Source organism: Saccopteryx bilineata, chromosome 2 (assembly GCF_036850765.1).
Source record: "Saccopteryx bilineata isolate mSacBil1 chromosome 2, mSacBil1_pri_phased_curated, whole genome shotgun sequence".
NCBI lineage: Eukaryota > Metazoa > Chordata > Mammalia > Chiroptera > Emballonuridae > Saccopteryx > Saccopteryx bilineata.
The window spans coordinates 20,393,072-20,409,904 of NC_089491.1; the positions used below are offsets into that span (position 1 = coordinate 20,393,072).

General features: G+C 52.6%; 1 protein-coding gene across 4 annotated transcripts in view; it reads left to right on the forward strand.

Moving 5' to 3' along the window:
- Positions 1-16,833, forward strand: part of WHRN (whirlin) — an 87,502-nt gene that overhangs the window by 23,492 nt on the left and 47,177 nt on the right. For all 4 annotated transcript variants that reach the window (XM_066256407.1, XM_066256408.1, XM_066256409.1 and 1 more), the window contains exons 2-3: positions 1,108-1,326; positions 9,436-9,561. In XM_066256407.1, coding sequence (XP_066112504.1) covers positions 1,108-1,326; positions 9,436-9,561 — 345 coding nt within the window. The remainder of the gene's footprint in view (positions 1-1,107; positions 1,327-9,435; positions 9,562-16,833) is intronic.

Here is a 16,833-nt window from a genome sequence, read left to right on the forward strand (position 1 = left end):
CACAGGGCCCAGGTGCGTGGACACTGGCTGCGGGAACTGGGGCCCCGGTGGCCGCGTCCTCTTGCTGCCCTGTCACACAGGATGAGCACACTTACCCCAGCACTGAGCTGTGGCCGCAGGTATGCAGCGCTGTCTACCAGCGACACTCACTAGGGCAGGGGCCCCCTGAGGCCATTTATCCGGCCCCCGCCGCACATCCGAAAGGGGCACCTGTTTCATTGGTGGTCAGTGAGAGGAGCACAGGATGCTGGAGTACTGTATGTGGCGGCGCCGCAAAGCGGGCGTCACTCAGGTACAGTACTACTTCCAGTGACGCGTGATGCACGCGTCGGAGCTCCAGAAGCGCGTCATGTCACTTATTATGGCTAGCAGTGACAAATATGGAACCGGACATTGACCATCTCATTCGCCAAAAGCAGGCCCATAGTTCCCATTGAAATACTGGTCAGTTTATTGATTTAAATTTACTTGTTTTTTATTTTAAATATTGTATTTGTTCCTGTTTTGTTTTTTTACTTTAAAATAAAATATGTGCAGTGTGCATAGGGATTTGTTCATAGCTTTTTTTTTTTATAGTCCGGCCCTCCAATAGTCTGAGGGACAATGAACTGGCCCCCTATGTAAAAAGTTTGGGGACCCTTGCACTAGGGATTCGATGCCAAGGGTTTTTCCCAGGGGCTGGTCACATCGGCACCCTCCGCCTGTCCTGGTGTTCCAGATCCCCAGAAGGAAAGCAAGTGACCAGCATAAACCATGTGGTTTACACAGATAGCCTGGGCACAATGAGCCCTTGTCAGGGGACCGTGGGAACACTCAGAATGCAAGTTCCCAGGTGCCAGCCAAGCGGGCCTTCCTGAGGGTGCAGTCTTGGGCCACCTCTGTTAGCTCTTTTCTGCACAGGTATGCTAAGAGACCCTACGTCTTGTGTTTGCACCACTTCAAGATAAGGGTGGGAGAGATGTCCATGTTTCCAGAGGACATAATGGGGCGGGGGGCTAGTAAAGAAAAGGGATTTAGGGTCTGGCCTGCTCCTCCGTGAATGAATCCCAGGAAGAAGCAAGTTCTGGCTGCCCCCTGCTTTCTAACCCTGTGTCCCTCTCTCTCTAGGCTCTCAAGGGCTCCAAGAAGCTGGTGCTGTCTGTGTACTCGACAGGGCGCATCCCTGGGGGCTATGTCACCAACCACATCTACACCTGGGTGGACCCGCAGGGCCGCAGCATCTCCCCACCCTCGGGCCTGCCCCAGCTCCAGGGCAGCACCCTGCGCCAGCGCGAGGGCGACCGGCGGAGCACCCTGCAGCTCCTGCAAGGCGGGGACGAGAAGAAGGTGAGCTGCCCGGCCTCGGCCTCTGCAGGCTGACCCGAGGCACGGGGCTGACCTGAGACAGGGGGCTGACCCGAGGCAGGGGGGGGGGGCTGACCCGAGGCAGGGGGGGGAGGGCTGGCCCGAGGCAGGGGGGGGCTGGCCCGAGGCGGGGGGGGGGGGGAGGGCTGACCCGAGGCAGAGGGCTGACCCGAGGGGGGGGAGGGCTGGCCCGAGGCAGAGGGCTGACCCGAGGCGGGGGGGGGGGGGGGGGAGGGCTGACCCGAGGCGGAGGGCTGACCCGAGATGGGGGGGGAGGAGGGCTGACCCGAGGCGGAGGGCTGACCCGAGGCGGGAGGGGGGGGGGAGGGCTGGCCCGAGGCAGAGGGCTGACCCGAGGGGGGGGAGGGCTGACCCGAGACGGGGGGGGGGGGGGGGGGAGGAGGGCTGACCCAAGGGGGGGGGAGGGCTGACCCGAGGCGGGGTGGGGGGGAGGGCTGGCCCGAGGCAGAGGGCTGACCCGAGGGGGGGAGGGCTGACTCGAGGCGGGGGGGGGGGGGGGAGGGCTGGCCCGAGGTAGAGGGCTGACCCGAGGCGGGGGGGGGGGGGGGGGGGGGGCTGGCCCGAGGCGGAGGGCTGGTGAGGGAGGAGGGAGGCTGGCCCCCGACACCCCCTTGTTCTTGCCAAACTTGGAACAGGGAAGCGTCTCAGAGGCTGGCAGACGGGGCTCTGTTCTTTCTTTCCACCTGTGCAGCCTGTGTTGCACCCCGCCGACGAAAGTGCTGCAGCAGAGAAGCCCAGAGCCTGTGATTTAAATGAGATCGCTTCTCTCCCCTTGTCATAGCAGAATAGAGGGCACCGTGTAGGCTGGTGGAAGGCTGTGTTTCACATTTTATTCTGGGACCTGGATTCCCTCCACTACCATCCTCTAGGATACTGCCCCCTTCTGGTGGGCAGCTGGGTCTTGCCAGGACCTCATCTGGCCCCTGGAGTGAAAAGGGGAAGAGAGGAGGCCCGAGTTTCTCTTCAAACTAGAAATGATGTAGCCGCTCAGGGGTCCAGACGCAGGCACTTAGCCACACTCTGCTGCCAGGGCTCATGCTCTGGAGGGAACCTGTTGCAGCGTAGTCCTCAGGTCGTAAGGAACAGAAACCGGTCCTGGTCATGTCCACAAAGTAATTTACTGGCGGGGTGTGGCCAGTCCCAGAAAGGAAGCCGAGAAACTCTTGGGGTATGGCCTCTGGAAGAAAGGGATCTCCTCCCTTTCAGTTCTCTGCATCCTTCCTCTCAAGATTCATATGCCAGGGAGGAGCACCTGATTGGCTGGTGGGGAGGCACTTTGATTGACAGAACCACCAAGACTGTAGCTGGTGGGGGAGGGGTTGTTGTCCAAAGCACCATGGGATGTTGTAACCTGAAGAAGAGGGACAGAGCATCAGCAGGTGCCCCCTACAGTAGGTGCCCTACTCTCCCAAGACATGATGATTTCTTGAAATATTGTGGAAAGGACTGAGAAATGGTCCCCCTGATGCTCTAAACTTCACCCTGGGGGTTGTTTGCATTGCTCCCCACGGCCACTCCTGAATGTCATTCCTGCAAGCAGCTCTCTGGTCCTTTAGGACCTTGACACCAGCATCCTGGAGTCCACACCGATTGGGGCTCTGAGCCAAGCACCTTCCCTCTGGAGACATTCTCAGCTTTCCCTTCCCGCTGATTATACCGTTGACATTTATTTGATGTGTTCTGTGTTCTTTGTGCTCAAACGTCGATACGCAGGACCAGGCAGAGTGGAAGCAGCTTCGGTGCCAGGCGAGAGGCAGCGGGGTAGCCAGCTGGTGTGCAGCACGGCGTCCACGGGCGTCTTCAGGGGAGTCTGGGCGGGGTGGGGCTCGTACTCCTCGCCCCACCAGGTGACCTTGCTCTCTGGCAGTCTTGAGAAAACAGCAGTGCCTGTGGCCTGGACTCATTTCCAAGGCCAGCCTTCCAGGGCTGGGCAGAGAACTTGCTTTATCTTTTTCTTGAGCCCCTTCCCTAGTGTAGAGCCTGATCTTAGAGTGGCAGCTGTCGCCCACGGAGAGCTGGCTGGGTGTGGGCTCTGTGCCGACAGCGTATTCCTGAGTCCTCATGGCCGCCCTGCAGGGAAGGTGTCCTCGTCTGCATTTTACAGATGAAGGATCGGAGACTCAGAAAGTGCTCAGCAACTTGGACCCCTTCAGCGAGGCACCCTGTGCTTAGTGAGCCCCTACTGTGCCTGATGCTGTTTTGGGAGGTGGTAATAGAGATGTTGACAAAAAAGCTGAGGCCCTGCTTTGGGGAAGCTTCCACTGAGTTAGGAGGTCGTAGGAGGAGGAGATAATAATCCAAAAATGAACATAAGTGAGCAAGACCATTAGAGTGGTGAAGACTGAGGGAAGAAGTAAAATCAGGAAAGGGGATAGAGAGTGACAGGGAGGGAGGCACTACTTTGGATGAGGTGGTCAGGGAGGGCCTCTGAGGAGATGACTCCTGAGCTGAAACCTAGAGAGGAAGAAAAAGCTACCATGTGCCATCTGGGGGCTAAAATCCCAGCCAACAAAGGGATAGCATGTGCAAAGGCCCTGGGGTGGAAACAAGCATGATATCTTTGAGGCTTAGAGAGAAGGACCCTGTCTCTGGAACTGAGTGGATGAGAGGGTTGTTAGGAGATAAGGAGACCGCTGGGAGTCTTGGAGTGACTTATATAGGAAAGCAGCGGCTGAGAGAAGACTGCTTCTGGAAGGACCCACATACCTCAGAAGGCAGGAAATACCCTAGCGCATCAGGGAGGCCTTCACAGATCTCACAGCTCCAGACTGAAGCACCTGCCCTCCCCCAATTCCTCCTCTTGCTGAGGCAACATGGAAACCCCCATGTCCTTGGTGAGAAGGGCATGAGGAAATGTCTCTGGAGCCCTCCCTCTGGCTTCCTGGATCTGATTCTCTTCTGTCCAGTGGCCTGATCTTATTTTCTAATATTCCAGCTAGTCGTGACCAGACTCCCTGATGGACTTCCCATATCAAAGTTAAAAAATCCTAACACAGCCCCTGTGGGGACACACCTTCTAGGGCAGGGGTCGGGAACCTATGGCTCGTGAGCCAGATGTGGCTTTTTGATGGCTGCATCTGGCTTGCAGACAAATCTTTAATAAAAATAATAATGTTAAAAATATAAAACATTCTCATGTATTACAATCCATTCATTTCCTACCTCTCATGTTCATGGTTGCAGGAGGCTGGAGCCAATCACAGCTGTCCTCCGGGACAACACCAAATTTTTACTGGATAATGCATAATGTACACGGGTCGTTGTATGGCTCTCATGGAATTACACTTTTTTTTTTTTTGTATTTTTCTGAAGCTGGAAAGGGGAGGCACTCAGACAGACTCCCGCATGCGCCCGACCGGGATCCACCCAGAACGCCCACCACAGGGCGATGCTCTGCCCATCCAGGGCATCGCTCTGTTGCGACCAGAGCCACTCTAGTGCATGAGGCAGAGGCCATGGAGCCATCCCCAGCGCCCGGGCCATCTTTGCTCCAATGGAGCCTTGGCTGTGGGAGGGGAAGAGAGAGACAGAGAGAAAGGAGAGGGGGAGGGGTGGAGAAGCAGATGGGCGCTTCTCCTGTGTGCCCTGGCCGGGAATCGAACCCGGGACTTCTGCATGCCAGGCCGATGCTCTACCACTGAGCCAACCGGCCAGGGTGGAATTACATTTTAAATATGTGGTGTTCATGGCTCTCTCAGCCAAAAAGGTTCCCGACCCCTGTTCTAGGGAAATGAGTTATCGGGGCAGTAGTGACATAACAAAATTCCCTTTGAAAACCCTCAGCTGTCCTCTGGAATTGGTTCTGGCTTTGCAGCCCATCTAGTGATGCTCTTCTCCACACTGAAGCGTGAGAACCATCCGTGATGCTGAGGAGGGCGCAGAGGGAAGAACATAGGTAGCTCACTGCGAATCAGACCTGTCTGCTCTCAAGACACTGTCATGTTCTCAGAGGGGCAGGTTGCAGAGTGGCTCACTGTTTCAGCGTCCCAGTCTATGCCAACCCTCAGCCTCCATGGCTGTAATAAACCAGGACAGAATTGCTGTGGGGAGGTTAAATGGCATAGTGTCAGTGAGGCAGGGAGGGTAAGACACTGGAGCCAGACCACCTGGGTTCAAATCCTGGCTTTGCCACTTGCCAGCTGTGTGACCTTGTACTAGTTATATAACCTCTCTGAGCTTCAATCTCATCCTTTGTAAAATGGAGACAATGACAGGACCTATTCTCCCTACCACTGTGTAAGCTCTGTAGCAGTAAGGATCTTGGTTCGGTGCGCTGCTACACCCATAGTGCCTGGATCAGTGCCTGGCATAGCACAGGCGCTCAGCAAGTGAACGAATTAAAATGAGAACACCTTGCCAGCTGGCCAGTACATGGTAGAGGCTCAATAAACATTTGCTGGGTTTGAACCTTAAGTCCTTTTTGATTAGACCCCTGTATATACTGCTCTTTGCAGAGCTGCAGCGGATATAACTTGGAGGGTCTCATGACCCTCCTCCTTGGGTTCAGTTCATTTGCTAGAGCCACGCACAGAACTCAGGAAAGCAGTGCTCTTACTGCTTACTGCTTACCAGTTGTAAGAGGATGTGATAAAGGGTACAGATGAGCGTCCTGAAGGAAGAGGTGCAGAGGGCCAGGTGTGGGGAGAGGGCACAGAGCACCCCTGCGCTCCCCGGGTGAGCCTCTCCCCTTCACCTCCACGTGCTCACCAACCCAGAAGCTCTCCGAACCCATCCTGTCGGGAGTGTGTGGAGGCTTCCTCACACAGGCACGAGCAGTCATTGTCTCCTTTCCAGCCCCTCTCCCCTCTCTGGAGAATGGGGTGGGGCTGAAAATGCCAAGCTTCTCATCATAGCTTGAGCTTTCTGGTGTTCAGCCCCCCCGAAGGGCCCATCCAGGAGCCCACCCGTAGTCACCTCATTAGAATCGAGGGTGTTCCTGCTGCTCTGATCACATAGGAATTTACAAGGGTTTCAGGAGCGAGGTGCTAGGAATGGGAATGAAGACCAAATATGTATATCTCTTGTTATAAATCACAATATCACACCCGGTTTTAGAACTTCCTGACCACATGACCTTGAGAGAGTCACTTAACCTTGGGTGAGCCACTTAAGCTTCCCTCTCCTTGATGTGGGGATAGTCACAGCAGCCATGTGGGGCTGTTTCAAGGATTAATGATCGTGTGTATAAGCACAGAGTGCAGTGTCAGGGACATTGTAATTAATTCCAGTGACAACCATCATTTATCGAATGCCAGCCAGGTGGCATTCATAGGTACCTTTCATATCTTTTTTTGCCCCCAAATGCTTATTGACATTATCTCCTGGGGTTGCTCACGCTGCTTCCTGGGCAAGGTCGGGGTTCTAGGGCAAGGCAGGAACGGAGGGGTGGCAGTGCCTGCTCCTTGTAGGTTATGCATGAGAATTTCACTGAGGGGGAAACTGAAAAGGTCAGAGAAATGATGAGCCTTGCCCCGTGGTTCCCCAAGAGTAAAGAGCAGAAGCCGGACCTGAACTCAGGCATTTGGGAGTCAGTGTGGTGCTCTAAATGCCTGGCCTCTGCTAGCATTTGACCGGGTGACCTTGGCTACATTCTTTCATCCCTCCAGCCTCAGTTTTTTCATCCAGAAAATGGGGATAACAAGGAAAAAAAACCCATAGAGGAGGAAAGAGATTAAATGAGGTAATTAATGCATGTGAAGTGCTGAGCACAGTGCCTGGGATTTGGGAAGTACGTGTAGCAACCAATTAATTTAGTGAGTTATTATTACTACAGTCGTATCATCGGTGGGAGTGGTATTCTTTTCATGGCTCCAGCCTGCCTCTCCTCAGTGTCCTTTTCCATCAGTGAATTCTGTTTCTTACCAAATGCTGGTTGAATTTCCAGCAAGTGATTGAGGCAGATTACTCTTTGGTTGATGGGACTGTTATTACAGTTCTGTGATAAAGACTTCATTTTATTCCCATGTGGAGGATTTATGGGGAGGTGGGAGGTTCGTTTCCGTCCTTAGTATTCAGAGGGGCTGCCGCAGATGACTGCTGCCATCTGTGTGTCCCTGGATTCCTGTAGGATCTCTTCCCCCAGAATCCGTGTGTCCTGGAGCTGGAGGGACCAGGTGGGGTGGGCAGGGGCTGGAGAAACGACCCCAGGTCACCAAGTGAGCAGGGTTGGAGTTTGCCTTGCTCTGGGCGCTGATGATACAGCATGGAAAATGGGGTTTGTTGTACCTGGCGGGGGGGCGTTCCAAGTGCAAATTGCCTACTCTGACCTCGGCCTGCCTCACTGGTCTGAGTCCTGCCTCTCTCAACCCCCCCCCATTGTCTTAAGGTACACACCCTCTCCTTCAGGATCTCCAGAAAGTGGTCCTATCTGCTGTTCCCCTCCCCAGTAGTTTCTAAACTCCCAATCTGAGCCTCTCTCTCCGGTGTAGAGCCTGGGCTTTTTGGCCTGGCCCATAGCCTCTGCACTTAGGCTAATCTTGTGTCTTCTTCTCCCTCTGTCCTGTGCTCCACACAGACAGAACTCTTCAGTGACCCCAGGGGGCTGTGCGCCGGCCAGTTTCTGAGCTTTTGCCCTTCCCTTGCCCTGGCTGGTCCCCTCAGCCTTCAGGATTCCGAGGTCATATTTCCAAGAGGCTCTGTCTGAGGTTGGGCTCCCAGGAATGGACTCTTGAGACCAAGGTTTTCCTGGAAGAGGCTTAAGAGAAAAGTGCCTGCATTAAAATAAGGACGTCCGGACCTGGGGCCACCCATTGGCAGCGCCACTGGCCCTGGCCCACGGGGGTGGCCTTCCTGACACTCCACAGAGGCCGCAGTCTTAGAAACAAACCCCGTAGTCTCTGTCTATTGGGCTCTCTCCCAACAATGGCCTGCCAGCCAGCCTGTGGTCATGTGGCCTTGTCTGGTTTTGTCATGTACAACATAGAACCAACAGTGGCTCACATCTATCAGCCCGTGACTGTGGGCCAGAGACTAGCCTACAGTTGTCTGTTAGTTTGATCCTCTCCACAGTCACCATGTAAGGCAGACACTATTTTCATCCTCATTTTATAGATGGGGATGCTGAGGCCCAGAAAGGTTAGTTAAGTAACTTGCCCAAGGTTGCACAGCTGGGCCCCTCAGTGGGCAGTTTGAATTGGACAACCTGCATCCTGACCTCAGGCTTTCATGGTGGGCGGTAGCAGAGCAACCAAAGTATAAATAAAAAGATAGATTTAACTATAGTAAGTTGTTTTATAAAGATTTATTCTGCCAAACTTAGCGAAAATCTGACATAAAGTACTTGGAAAGTAATTATTATTATATGCTTTACTTGCTGTAACTCTGCTTTATAAATTTTATAAAGTTAAGTTACTTCCCTACTTTATAAATCACCATTACTGTGGAACCGGTGGGCGGTAGGTATAAAAAGGGTGACTGCCCCTGCTCTAGACTGAAACCCTCATGGGCAGGACTTAGTATGGGCCGTCTCGGGTCCCCTGGCTCAGCCCTGGGGCTGGTTGCTCCCTGTGTTGGTAGAGTTAAGAATGACTGGAGCAACACCTCTGTGGTTTGTCAGGATGGAGGGCAGAAGTGGGAGACCTCTGGGAAGGCAGGGGACCCTTGGAGTGGCATATTGTGGCACCCGAGCCTGGATTCAGCCTTGATCCTAAGGAGGAAGACTGGAAGGTGAGGGAGTCTGGGTGGAGACCCCAGGGCCTGAGCAGGCCCCCCGTGACTGAAGGGTATGGACAAGGGTGGCCAGTGCAGGCATAGGGAGCCCGTGGTCCCTCAGGTATGAAACCCCAAATTATTGAGAACTCTAGAATGAGCATCAGGCTGTCCCGGGGGCTCCTCTCCTTCAGTGCCTTCCTTTTACCGCTCTTGTCGCTGCGGCCCAGGGAAGGAGAAGGACTTCCCGAAGGTCACTCAGCCAGCCGGAGGCAGAGCTGGGGCAGAAACTGGACTGTCCAGGGGGTCTTGCAGACCCGAACCAGTGTGCCCGTCAGGGTTTGGGAGGGACTCTGCAGCCTGCTGCCCGGAGTTCATGGCGCCCTGCAGGTCCTCCACTGCGGTCTCCTCTCCCTTCTGCAGGTGAACCTGGTGCTGGGGGATGGCCGGTCCCTGGGCCTCACAATCCGCGGGGGAGCAGAGTACGGCCTCGGCATTTATGTCACTGGCGTGGACGCGGGCTCTGAAGCAGAAAGCAGCGGGCTCAAGGTGAGAAGGCCCTGGCCGCGTGGGAGGGGACGGGGCGCTGGGCTGCGTGCGGTTGGAGCGTGGGGTGAGGGAGGGAACCGTATGCATGGAGATCCTTTGAGGCTGATTTCAGTCAGACTTCCAACAGAGCAGTCAGCACCCACCTTAAGGACTGGTCCCAGCCGGGAGCCCTTCACTGGCTCCGTGCCTCTACTCACAGCTCAGAGCGAGCAGCAGGAGCCGCCCCACCTCCCACGCCCTGTGTTCCCCCAGCTGTCCTCAGCACGGGGTGGCCTCCCACATGGAGCCAGGCAGTGGGCCAGCCCAAGCTCTTCATGGCTGCTGTTTTGCAAACACGGCTGACGGACTGCGACAGCCTGACTTCAGGGTTTATCACGGTGCTTGGAGAGGGAGGGGAGAGAAAGCCACCAGCTGGGTGGGGCTGCACAGGGCAGCTTCGGGGCTGCTCTTTGATCTGGAGCAACATTCGTGATTGACTTCACATGTGTCGTCTCATTGACCCTTCATGCTATCCTGTGGGATAGGTCGTCATTACCACACTCTCCAGCTAGAGAAACTGAGGCATAGAGAGGTTCAGCAGACTCACCCAAGGTCACAGAACTAATGGGGTGCAGGGCAGGATTTGAGCCCAGGCAGTCTTTTTTTTTTTTTAAGTGAGAAAGAGAGTGAGACAGACAGGAAGGGAGAGAGATGAGAAGCATCAATTCATATTTGTGGCACCTTAGTTGTTCATTGATTGCTTTCTCATATGTGCCTTGACCGGGGAGCTCCAGCCGAGCCAGTGACCCCTCAATCGAGCCAGTGACCCCTTGTTCAATCTAGTGACCTTGGGCTCAAGCCAGCATCACGGGATCATGTCTATGGTCCCACACTCAAGCCAGTGACCTCAGGGTTTCGAACCTGTGTCCTCAACATCCCAGGCTGATGCTCTATCCACTGAACCACTTCCTGGCCAGGCGAGCCCAGGCAGTCTTAATTGCACATGAGAGGCCATGGAACACAGCATGAAATGAGACTGTCTTCATAACGAAGAGCCCGAACACCCCAGAAATGTGGGGAACCTGATCTCTCACACGGATGAAAAGAAAAGGCCATGGCAGATCAGAGTGGTGTGCAGGGAATCCTCTTGAGCGATGGTGTGGTGAGTGGCTGGAGGGGTGGAGAGACAGAGACAGGGCATCTGTCCTGTTCTCTTAGGAAATGCAGTGTAGTGGGAAGAGCTCTGGGTTTGGAGCCAGGCGGACTGGGTTCCAATCCCAGGTTGTCGCTTTTGCTTTAATAGCTGTATGACCTCGGAGAATCCCTTCTCATCCCTGAGTCTCCCTTCCTTTTTCCAGGAAATCATAACAGTGTCTTTCTCAAGATTACCAAAAAGATGCAAAGAGGAATGAACTATCAATAGCATTAATAATAAAGGTTACATTTATTGAGTGTCTAGGTTATGGACTGAACATTTGTGCCCCACCCACCCAGTTCACATGTGTCCACTCTAAACCCAGTATGATGGTATTAGGAGGTGGGGCCTTTGAGAGGTGTTTAGGTCGTGGGGGTAGAGCCTCGTGAATGGGATTAGTGCTCTTATAAAAGGGAGCCCAGAGAGCTCTCCAGCCCTCTTCCCACTATGTGAGGACATAAGGAGATGCTGGTAGTCTGCAACCTGGAAGAGAGGCCTCACCGGAAGCCAACTGTGCTGGCACGCTGATCGTGGACGTCCAGCCTCCAGAACAGAGAGAAATAATGTTGCTTATCAGCCACCCTGTTACTTTGCTGTACAGTTGGGACTGACCGAGACAGCCTGTTCTTTCCTAAGTGCTTTAAACCTGTCATCCCTGTGAAATACCTTCTCGTTAGCCCATTTTACAGTATCTGAGACTCAGAGAGTTACAGACAGTAAGCTGGAAAGCCGGGATTCCCATTCAGGAATCGGGGCCCTGGTTCTAGAGTTGTGCTTGTAACCCGGCCAGCCGGGTGGATAGTGGGTGATCCACAGAGGTTGGCTGGGTTTGGTTGGTTCTGAAATGCCCTGGGTCTGGGCTCTTGCTACGTTCTCAGCCGATTAAGATGATACCTTGTTGGGGCTCCAGGAGGAAACAATCTCCTCGTATTCCGCATGCAGGTTGTGTTTAATAAATTAATTTTGGACTAATTTTAGATTTACTGAGAAATTGCAAAGGCGGTTCCCCTTTTCCCTTCCTCTAGCTTCCCCTGATCTCATATGAGCAGGTAGGTGCACTTGTCGGGGCTGAGCAGCTCACATTATAGTACAATGCTCCTCTGCAGACTTCATTCAGCGTTCGCCGTTTTCCCACTAATGCCCTTTTCTGAACTAGGATACGGTCCAGTCTAGCACACCATGTTGCCTTTAGCCTGGATGTGGTTTTAATACCATTTATTTCCCTCCCAACATTACAAAAGAAAAAAATAATTGAAGTTAGTTTCAAAACACAGAGTAAAAAAAAAATTTTTTTTTAATGAATGAAAAAATTGGGAAGAAGAAAATCGTGGGCAGAGAGGAAGAGATAAAGCTGGTTTGAAAGTCTTTTCAGAACACTCGCTGTGTGGGCTGCACACCCAGCTACAAGCAGGACGCATTTGGGGCTGAGCTTCCTGGCAGCCAGCACAAAGAGGGAAGCAGGGGAGTGACATTTGTCAGATGGAAACAAACCAGCTGGGCCTGAGAAGTCTGCCTTCTCCTCCCCTGAGGCCTGGGAGCAGTTTTCCTCTGGTCCCTCCCAGAGAGGCTCTTGTGTGAAGACATAAGCAGTGTCCTCTGTGGCAGGAAACACGTGAATGGATGGGTTCCATTCTTTGTTGGTGATGAGTAGCAGGTTCTGATTGAATCCATGTTAAGAAAAAAGGGGGAGGGAGTGTGCAAGAGAGAGGACATGCGAGGACCATGCCTACATCAAGGATGCCCAAGGCTTATTACGCAGCAGGATGCCCAGGCTGAAGAGTCACATATCTACCGGGATCCCACCCGTATTGTGTACATACATAAAAACACGCAGAGAAACATCTCTACCGACCTATTCCGAAATGCCAACAGTGGCGATCTTGGCGTGATGAGGTTATGGGTGATTCTCACTGTTCCTTTGGTCCTTAGGCAGTGTCTGAGCGGAGTAAGCATGACAATTATCATCATGGCTACAGTGACGACAAGAAAGCCATCCCTGTTTTGAAACAAGGCAGAGGAAAAGTATTCCATAGAAGTTTTACCGTCACTCCAGTTGCTTCTCAGGGGCAGGCTCACTCTGGAAGGCATTATTTGCTCATAGTGAAATGCCCGCCTTCTGTAAAGTTCTCCCATCTTCCACGCCCACCACAGGAAATTCTGGTATTCCCTGCCAGTGTGTTACTGTCCCCTCCCAGGTCCCTGGGATATGCAAACACCAGCCTACACTGCCTCGGGCGTACAGGACTGATTAATTCCGTTTATTGCCAATGCATTTTCCGTAGAATTAGGCATATTGAAGTGAAATAAAGGGGTTTGGCTGTGTGGGTGGTGGAGGCAGGAACAGGCTTCATTTGTAAATAGGGCTCCTCGCTGCTGTGCAGGGCTTTCGGGGGAGAAAGTGCTGCCTTCTGCCTGGCTTCTGGGGCTCACTTAGCTCCCGAGGGCCCGTGGGGGTCCAGGGGAGGGACACGCCAACGGCTAGGAAGAAAAGCTCCTGGGAGGGGGCAGCTGGGTGGAACTTGGAGCTCTCCCACCCTCGCGGCAGGGGCTGACTCCCCCTCCAGCACTTATCTTCCGGCCTCTCCTATTCCTGTGCACCTTCCCCTGCAGCTTCAAGCCCCACCAAAGAATGGACCATTCAACCTCGTTTGTTAACCTTTAAGTGCAGCCAAGATTGACTAGCATTTAAAAGTAATGGTGATAGCAGTTGCTTGTTATCAACCAGCTATTGCAAATCAAGCACTGTGCTAAACGCTTCAGGTACACTCTAATTTTTTCCTCCCAATAGGCCGATGGTGGGCATTAGCAGCGCCGTTTGGTAGGTTAGCAGGGGAGGCTCAGAGAAGTGCAGGACTTGCTCAGGATTGAGGGCCCCACTCTCCAAAGACCCTGTGCTTTGTTCTGTCACCTTCTTATACCCTAATTTAGCCAAATATTAAAAGAATGCGGAGAGAGGAAATGAAGGACATTTAGTATTAAAAATCACCAAACTTCTGAAGCCCAGTGTGGCCGTCCTAGATCCTGTCCGGCCCCACGACCTTCCTCCCTGATGTCATCCCAGGGTGGGAGGTCCATTTTGTTTCTGGCAGTGGTCAGGACTATGAATATGGACTCACAAACAAGAAAAAATAAGTATGGATACACACACAGAGATACGGACATAAATATAGATGCATGCATGAGCTAGTATACATGCATACAGTTCCTCACAAGATCCATTGAGAGAGGCTGGAGGCAGGGCCACCCCAATAAAAATGGGTACACCTAACACCCAGATCTTAGTTTCTAAATACTATTCTCCCAATAAAAGGAGTCAGGGCTGTTTGGAGGAGTGGTAGATTCCAGGTCGAGGGCAGAGAAGGTACAAGATGAGCCTGGGGTACCTTGTGGTACCAGAAATTAAGGATGTGCCACCAGATCAATCAAATAGCCAGTCAGCATATCAGAAAAGCTCCCAGTGCCCTAAAGGGAATATCATAAATATCCCTGAGTCCATGCCCATGTCATTACAGAAAGAGCCCAATAAATAAATAAGTGGGAGAGGAGCAACAACTCTTCCTGAAGGAAAATTTCCCATGGAAGAATAAGGGAAGAGACGCCACCATTAAACATTACGTTACAGTAATAATTTCCGTAGGTGTGATGCACATGGATGCTAAATAGCAAGCAGAAGTTTAAGCAGAAATAGGGCTTTATTTTTTTTTAGCAGTCTCACGTATCTCTTTCATAATTATAAAGGGAAAAAATAGTAAGTTTACAGCAGAGAAACCTGGCAGGTCCCAACTTAGCCAACTGTAATGCATATTTTTTAAAAATCTTCATTTTTTTCCTCATTGTAAGCATAATACCTGCTAGTTTAAAAGAAAGTCAAATCAGACCCTGACTCGTGTTGCAACGATGGTCCTTCCTCCTCTGACCCTCAAGTCAGACCCTGACTTGTGTTGCAACGATGGTCCTTCCTCCTCTGACCCTCAAGTCAGACCCTGACTCGTGTTGCAATGATGGTCCTTCCTCCTCTGACCCTCAAGTCAGACCCTGACTTGTGTTGCAATGATGGTCCTTCCTCCTCTGACCCTCAAGTCAGACCCTGACTTGTGTTGCAGTGATGGTCCTTCCTCCTCTGACCCTGTCCAGCTCCGGGATGTGACAACTGTCAGCAGTTGGCATGTCCTTCCAGACCTATGTCTATCTGGCCTGTTTTTCCCCACCGTGTCCGGGGCCCCTTCCTGTTCATTCTGTTCCTTTTAGTTATATAGAGAGAAACCATGCAAAGGAGAAATGACAAGATCTTTTTCTAAGTGTGTCCATTTTCTTATCTTCCTAGAGCATGGTTTGGAGAGAGCCTTGTTGGCTGGGTGGCAGAAGGGGCGGCCATGTCCCTTCCGTGGCACCCCAGGGTCTCAACGGTCCTTCTTATGGATGGAGCATGGCAGGCAGTTGGGTGGACACGAGGGCCTGTGATGGGGGAACGGAGCACGGTGTGTGTGTGTGACCCAGCACCTGATTTGTGCTCCTCCACGTGCTCTGCATGGAAATTGTGTTAAACACAGTGGGAGTGGGGAACAGAGGCAGTGAAGACTGCTGGTCCCCAGGCTGAGCGTTGGTGAGAGATGGTAACAGCAAGCATTGAATGAGTGATTATTCTAGGCTGGGCACCCCGCTGAGTGCTTTTTATGTCCCACCTTAATGACTCTCCAAAGGATCCCTGAGGTAGACGCTGTACCTTGCCTCACTGAAAGATCCACACAACAAATAGAGGCTCAGAGAGGTCGTTATTTGCTCAAGGTCACACAGCAAGGAAGTGGGGGAGCTGGGATGGTGATCAGCCTCAGAATCTCTGGTTAGCCACTGGACCCTAAAACCCTGAACTTGAGTGATGAAAACAATAGACTGACGTTGACGGCCCTTGGCACTGGGCACTCAACCCTCTGCATGTCTGCCGTCACCGCAGTGGTGACACCTGCCCAGTGCTTGCACACACTCCGCTTCTGGATTTGGAACCTGGAGGATTCTTCTGGCCGTTCAGAATGCATTTCAGTAAAAGCATGGTGAAAATGGCAGAAGGTACAGCAGCATGAGGGTAGTGATAATGACCATAGAAGGCAGTAAGTTAAGGCAGAGCCGTCTTCTACGTACAGCTAGCTCATGGACAGTGACAATAATAGTAATAGGGGAGTGCCCCCCCCCATGCCATTCTGCGTGCTGCTCAATGAGTGTTGTGCCTGCTCTGAGACATTTAGTCCTCCCTGTGGGGAGACATTATATCATCCCTATTTTAGAGGTAGGCAGCTGAGGCCCAGAGAGGTTAAGTAACGTGCCAGAGGTCACACAGCTAGTAGGTAGAGGAGCTGGGATTGGAACTAAGGCGTGGATAGGCTTTAACCACAGAAGTTCTGTTCCCACCTCATCCCTCACACCCTCTCTGGCCAACCCCAGTGGCTCTTACAGAACTTGCAGGCAGCATCCCCTTGCAAAGTGGTTCTCAGGCAAATTGGGGGAGGAACACAGGACAGACAGATGTTCCTGAAGTCTACACAATAACAATGGTGCAAAAGCAATTACTGACCACTCACGGCTGGCCCAGTCCCGGCCAGGTGCTTGCTGAATCATCTGGTTCTGATTGTCACCATCCCCATTTCATGGATGAAGAACCTGAGACTCAGTGATATTAAGCATCTTGTCCCAAAGCATGTTCGTAGTTGGCAGAGAGCCTATGATTTGAATGCACGGCTCACTGAAGCCACATGCTCTCCTCTGTGCCCCACTGCCCATAGAGACAGCTGAACATAGAAGTCAGAATGCTTTGGAGGTTTTTATTTCACATTGGGAAGGGCCTCGTTTGCGTTTCTGTTCCCGAGGACGGCAAGCAACGTACGTCTTGCGTGCCAGCACTGTTTAATTAGTGTGGCTGCAGAAGTGTGTGTGCTGATTGGTTGCAGCTGGCCCTGCGAGGAGAATGCTGAAGCCGAGGCTAGCTCAGGTGCACCTGCTTTGGGGGACCTGGGGCCAGCCACCTGGTATGTGTGTGCTGTCTCCATGTGCATGCATCAGCCTTGCTCAACATTTAAGATTATTTAATAAGAATGGCTGACTAAAGC